This window comes from Megalobrama amblycephala, unplaced genomic scaffold (genome assembly GCF_018812025.1).
Source record: "Megalobrama amblycephala isolate DHTTF-2021 unplaced genomic scaffold, ASM1881202v1 scaffold379, whole genome shotgun sequence".
Classification (NCBI taxonomy): domain Eukaryota; kingdom Metazoa; phylum Chordata; class Actinopteri; order Cypriniformes; family Xenocyprididae; genus Megalobrama; species Megalobrama amblycephala.
In genome coordinates this window covers 193,408-199,713 of record NW_025953351.1, presented here as the reverse complement: position 1 = coordinate 199,713, position 6,306 = coordinate 193,408, and the positions used below count along the sequence as shown (strand labels likewise).

At 41.7% G+C, this 6,306-nt stretch overlaps 1 protein-coding gene across 1 annotated transcript; it reads right to left on the bottom strand.

Moving 5' to 3' along the window:
* Positions 1-2,161: 2,161 nt before the first annotated feature.
* LOC125261232 lies at positions 2,162-5,916 on the bottom strand. Its single transcript, XM_048179846.1, has 4 exons — positions 5,826-5,916; positions 4,819-5,031; positions 3,793-3,903; positions 2,162-3,315 (listed from the first exon to the last, which is right to left on the bottom strand). The coding sequence occupies exons 1-4, from the start codon at positions 5,914-5,916 to the stop codon at positions 2,162-2,164; spliced, it is 1,569 nt and encodes a 522-aa protein (XP_048035803.1).
* Between the last annotated feature and the right edge of the window lie 390 nt (positions 5,917-6,306).

Below are 6,306 nucleotides of genomic sequence, written 5' to 3'. Positions count from 1 at the left end.
CACTCCATGCGACTCAGCCAGAAGCCCCTACAGCCATGGGTCATACTTACAGCATGTGGGGAAGTGGAAAGCGCTCACTCCACTTGTATGGCTGGCATTGCAGAGAAGTGTGCACATGTGGCAGCCCTCCTGTACAAGATAGATACAGCTGTGCGTCTACGTGGAACTGTGACTCCAACAGATGTTGAAGCATACTGGGTGATGCCCTCCAATATAACCAAAGTGCAGGGAGTGCCTGGACATAATATTGACTTTACAACAAGCTCAGCCCGAAAAAAGGCACTTGATCGGTCAGTCTGTGGAGACACCAGCACAGCACCCAAGATCCAGACCCGCTCAGGTGGCACATGTTTACCACAGAAAACACTTGCCGATTTAAAACCTCTCACAGAACTCATGCATGCACACAGGTCCGGACTGTGCTCTGTAATGGAGGAATTCTGCCACCTCTATGCTGATCCCATTCAGCCATGTGTCCTGCCGAAGTCACTGCTGCGTCTTCGCGATCCACGAATGGATAGCTGTGACTTGTCTGTCCTGCTTCAACACTGTGAGGGCCTGACACACCTTGTGGCAGTGACAGCCACAGAGGCAGTTGCACTGGAAAAGAACACAAGACAGCAGCACAAATCTGACATATGGCACAGCACACGGGCTGGAAGGACAACCGCCTCCATCATACACGCTGTTGTCTCCACCTCCATAACCAGACCAGCAAAGTCAACTGTGGAGAAGGTGTGCTATCCACAGAAACCTTCACTGAGACAGATTGACAATGGCCCAGAGGCCATTAAATGGGGGAGAGAAAAAGAGGATACGGCAAGGGCCTCCTACATCACACAGACAGAGCTGCGGCACAGGGACATGAAAGTGGAACACTGTGGATTCATAATCAACCCTTATTTCCCTGAAATAGGCGCGACTCCTGATGCACTTGTGCATTGTGCATGTTGCGGGAAAGGATGTGTGGAGATTAAATGGCCTTTTAAGCACCAGGACCATAACATTCTGCAGGCATGTACTGACAAGGAGTTTTGTCTGCAGTTCACAGAAGGAAGGATGGAGTTGAAGCAGACCCACAAGTACTACAAACAGGTACAAACTCAGATCTTTGTCACCGAGTCACAGTTCTGTGACTTTGTTGTTTGGACGACCAAAAGCCTTGCAACTGTGCGTGTCATGCCTGACGTAGAACTTTGGGAGACACTTTTGCCAACCGCACAATTTTTTTTTTACAAGGTTGTCCTACCTGCGCTTGTAGCCCATCACTACACTCAACCCCCACCCCCTGTGCCTTCAGCTGAGATACCTGTGCCATCATCCGATTCCCAGCTCACAGACAAACCCAGAAAACGAGCACAGAACACAGTCAGAAAAACATTGGCCACATTACAGCCAGGTAAAACACCTAAGTACAAGGTTGTCCCACCAGCCCCTACCAGCACCCCCCCTTCAGCTGACCTACCTGTGCCTCCAGCTGAACTACCTGTGCCATTATTTGATTCACAACCCACAGACAAAAACAAAAACGAGCACGAAAAAACACAGTCAAAATACCATTGGCCACACTGCAGCCAGCTAACACCCCCCAGCCCAAAAGAAGGGCATGTGAAAAGGCTGTGTTGTGGTGCTTCTGCAGACAGCCTGAAGAGCTTGATGATATGGTTGCTTGCGATAATCAGAACTGTCCTATACAGTGGTTCCATTTAGGTTGCGTGGGACTCAGCAGTGCACCAGCCAGAGAAGAGTCATGGCAATGCGATGCTTGCACATGTCTGTGATTTATCACCCACAACCAACCTCATACATTTCCAGTTCTTATCTTTCTCATACATTTCCAGTTTCTCATCTTTTCTATGGACTCTTTATAATGTAAATGTATTCATCTAAATGTATTTACATGTTAAATATGTAAAGAAACTGAAATTAAGTTGGTTGTTACTACTATTTAAGTTATTGTGTTACTATGTTATATACAGTTACTATGTTATTGTGTTTGTAACCAAAGAACACTGATTTTGCACAATTCTTCCTTAATACAGATAAAGGAGGCAGAATTTCATTCAGTCTTTGTGTATTTTATTTACAGACATGGCTAAAAATTATTCTTTTGTAAAATAAAAAAACATTTACAAAGTAGATGTGAGCATGGTGTATAATTCTAACACGACGGCTTCACAACAACACTTGGACACATATTGGTCAAAGCACAGCACACAACCACAATTTTATCCAGCAAAGTCTTATCCTCCCCCTCACAAGGCACCACAAATCCCAGGCGTATTGTGTCATTTAATATGTTAAACTTAGAGCGCATACACCCTATCACTCGCTCCACGTGGATCCTGACATGAGCCAACTTCCTGGTCTCTTCCACATCTTTTGCATTAAGTTGGCTGTGGCCCCTGGTGAAGGCAGGTATTTTCAGTGTAGCACCCACAAGGGCAACACTTTCTTTAACATCAAATCCACGGTCTGCTAACACTAGGTCTCCAGGCGAGAGCTTCTGAAGAAAGCCACAGTTCTCTGTGATCTGTTTATCACTGGCACGCCCCCCCCACCCTTTGGAAATGAAAGAGATGGTACCTTGTGGTGTTATGCCAATGAGATATTTCATTGTGTGCCTGCTTTTGTAGTTTGAATATGTCTGTGCCTTTGCACGTAGATTTTGTGCCCTTTCAATGAAAAGCTCGAAGCAGTCAATAATAACAGTAACACGATTCCCAAACATCTCTACATACTGATGTGGTATGCTTGCCTGTATACAATGGCGCTTTGGCCAGTGCACCAAAGGGCTGAGATGTGCATGCAGTACATTGATGGTCTCAATGAACAGATTGGATGCGGTTTGTCGGCTAATGTCAAAGAGGTATGCAACATGTTCGACAGGCAGATCAAGTCTTAAATGCATAAGGGTCAGGAGGAGCATTTGAAAATGGGAGAGTTTTCTTTCTTTTGTTTCTAATTTAGGTAGACTGGGAATGATTTGCATCAGCACTCCCATCAATAGACTGAAAGATGGAAGGCCAGTGTAGTACTTCACCTTTGAATCATTGTCTTTGAGAAATTTCTCATCCAGGGCCTTTTTGGAGAGCTCTCCCTTCAGTTTTCGATTCTCTTCCTGCAAGCGTATTATTTCATTGAGTCTGAGGCCACACATGGTGCAGTTCTGCTGTTCTTCTGCATTCCCCATTGGAGCACCATCATCCCCTGATGTTTCAGTTTCCATCTCTTCTTCTCTCCCTGCATTGTCTGGGGCTGATGGTAGGGGCTGAGTCTCTGGTCCTTCCATCTCTGCCACAGGTGCAGAGTAGTCTAATTGTAATAACAATAAGAATAAACTGTAAATCTCTGTATACTTGCCTGATGCCCAGGGCCCACTGTTTTCAAAACAGTCTAATTTGGTTAAAATGATCCCGATTTGAAAATTCCATGTTTTTGTATCTGTGATCAGGGACCAGTTCAAATGTAATCCTTGATTCCACACATCAAGACATGGGATTTATCAATCTAGATCACTTTGATCCAAATGACTCTTTTGAAGAACTGGGCCCATGGATGTGACTTTCACACCATACTTTTGTTACTGATAGCTGCTCCAAGTATTTCAAGACTGTTACATTAGCATGCCAAATGCATAATGACCTCCTAGAATGACTGGCCTTTGTGTCAGAAAAGCTACAACTCTGTGTGAAAGGTACTTATACTTAGGTTCAATCCTTTGTCTAGATAAAGAAACACCATTGCACATAAAATATATTGAGTCTACTTGTGTCTGTTACCAATATTTACCTGGGAACAAATGTGCTGCTTCATTCAACTCAGTCTCATGACCGGTGTGGACAGTACCCGGCGATGGGGGTGGATTCACAGGACCTTCCATCTCAGTTGCAGGTGTAGTGTCTGACAGTAACAATATAAAGAAACTGTGTCATATCACAACCTCTATTCCTAAGGAATACAGATTAGCTGTACACAGGGGGCAACATACACTACTGTTTTATAAGACTGTTTTATATTTAAATATATTTAATCTAATTTATTCCTGTGATTCCTGAATTTTCAGCATCATTACTCCAGTCTTCAGTGTCACATGATCCTTCAGAAATCATTCTAATATGCTGATCTGCTGCTCAAGAAACATTCATTATTATTATCAATGTTGAAAACAGTTGTGTACATTTTTTTTCAAAATTCTTCAATGAATAGAAAGTTCAAAAGAACAGCATTTATTTAAAATAGAATATTTTCTAACATTACAAATGTCTTTACTGTAACTTTTGATCAGTTTAACTCATCCTTGATGAATAAAAGTATTGATTTATTTTTTTTTATTTCTATCCCCAAAAATAAAATTAAAATTCTTACTGACCCCAAACTATTGAATGGTAGTGTTTAATGTTACAAAAGATTTAGATTTCAGACAAATGCTGTTCTTTTGAACTGTCTATTCATCATAGCATCATGAAATAAAAATATACATAACTGTTTTCAACATTGAAAATAATCATAAATGTTTCTTGAGCAGCAATCATATTAGATTGATTTCTGAAGGATCATGTGACACTGAAGACTAGAGTAATGATGCTGAAAATTCAGCTTTGATCACAGGAATAAATTACACTTTACTGTATATTGACATAGAAAACAGCTGTTTTAAATTGTAATAATATTTCACAATATTACCGTTTTTGTTTGTATTCTTAATCAAATAAATGCAGCCTTGGTGAGCAGAAGAAACTTCTTTTAAAACATTAAAAATCTTACTGACCCCAAACTTTTGAACGGTAGTGTATATTGTATTCTTTTACTATTTACCTGGGTGTAAAGGTGCTGCATTATCCAACTCAGCCTCAGGACCAGTGTTGTCAGTGCCTAGCGATGGGTGTTGCTGTTGTTGTTGTGATCTCGTCGCTCTTCTGCTAAACCGCTTGAACCGGTCTGTGTTCGCAACTTTGACCTCAGTGTGGCCGAGGTACAGAGAAGGGGCCCAGTCAGGATCACACTCCAACATTTCATAGGCAGGTTTGCCTGAAAACACAGTCACTAAATAAATTGTTATGTAGCCTAGATTTACAACATTTAAAACTGATTAACGTTACGCTTTAGTACATTGACTTAAGGTCAAAACTTAAGCTCATTTTGTAGCCATTTAATTTTTTTTCACAGTTAACATTGGCCTAATGTCAAATCTAATGGTCTATTTAAATGTGCTAAAGAGGATGTTTTGTTTTATACATTTTTGCAATATTACTTGAAACTGTCTTTACTAACTGATAAAAGACTATTTATTAGGTGCACTGAAAGTAATAATATTAATATACATCATCTGTGCACGAGGTAGGGCCTTAAAAACATCAGCCAATCGTTTACGCGATCATCGTGTAAACGATTGGCCCTCTGGTTTGTCAATCACTGCCGTGACATTCCTTGTGAGAGACGTGCGCGGCTGCGCGCTCCAGTAACTTTCCACACTCCACAGGCGCTGCATGCAATGTTTTTGTCTGGAGACAGGAGTAACAACTGCAGATTATGAGTTACCTGCGGTGAGTCCGACATAATGAATCCACTAACACACATCACAGCGAATGCCGGTGGTAAACACTCGTGTTCCAATACGAGTGTTTATGAGTTTTGGGAGGCGTTCCTTCGAAGGAGGGGGGCTGTTCTTACGCATGCGCTCATTTCAAAAACTCAGTAACAGTCTTTGGATTCTCAGTCAACGAAAAGATCCTCTTTAGCACCTTTAAGTCACAAAAAAAAAAAAAAAACACGCTGGTTATTTGCCCACAACATGACATTTACAGAGAGTAATTGTAACTTACCTTTGTGGAAATGCTTTGAACACACCATCATGTGTGGTGGAGTGTTATCAAAGGTAATCTTGGGCCTCCTTACTGCTGCTATCCATGCCATTCGTCGCCTTTTCGTCACGTCTGAAACATGGCTTGAACTATTATTTTTCCACGCTGGAAAACGATAAAAGGATATTCCGTTAAGCTTTAAGCCACTTCTATCGTGAGAACGACTATTGCACTTTATAACACAGCAGGTAGACGGCATCTTGAACACTACGTGCTTCTCTCCATGCAAAGAAGTCTGGCGCCTGTATGTTTGTGCCGCGTATCCCCAAAATGCTTTGCGTTCACCACTGGGAATACGTCATGATGACGACACATTAGCAATCTCTATTGATGAGGTGATGTTACAAGTTTTGCCATTAATTCAGCCACCCTGATCACACACTACAAGCTAAAACACTGCCAACAACTGTCCTTATAGCTTTTAAATACTTTGAATCTTTTC

What these genes read in the sequence shown, in the direction of transcription:
- LOC125261232 (XM_048179846.1), bottom strand. Translation starts at nt 5,916, where the DNA reads ATGGCATGGATAGCAGCAGTAAGGAGGCCCAAGATTACCTTTGATAAC. An exon ending in TTCAAAGCATTTCCACAAAG is followed by an intron (nt 5,032 to 5,825) that starts GTAAGTTACAAT and finishes CTGTGTTTTCAG; the next exon opens with GCAAACCTGCCTATGAAATG. An exon ending in TGCAGCACCTTTACACCCAG is followed by an intron (nt 3,904 to 4,818) that starts GTAAATAGTAAA and finishes TGTTACTGTCAG; the next exon opens with ACACTACACCTGCAACTGAG.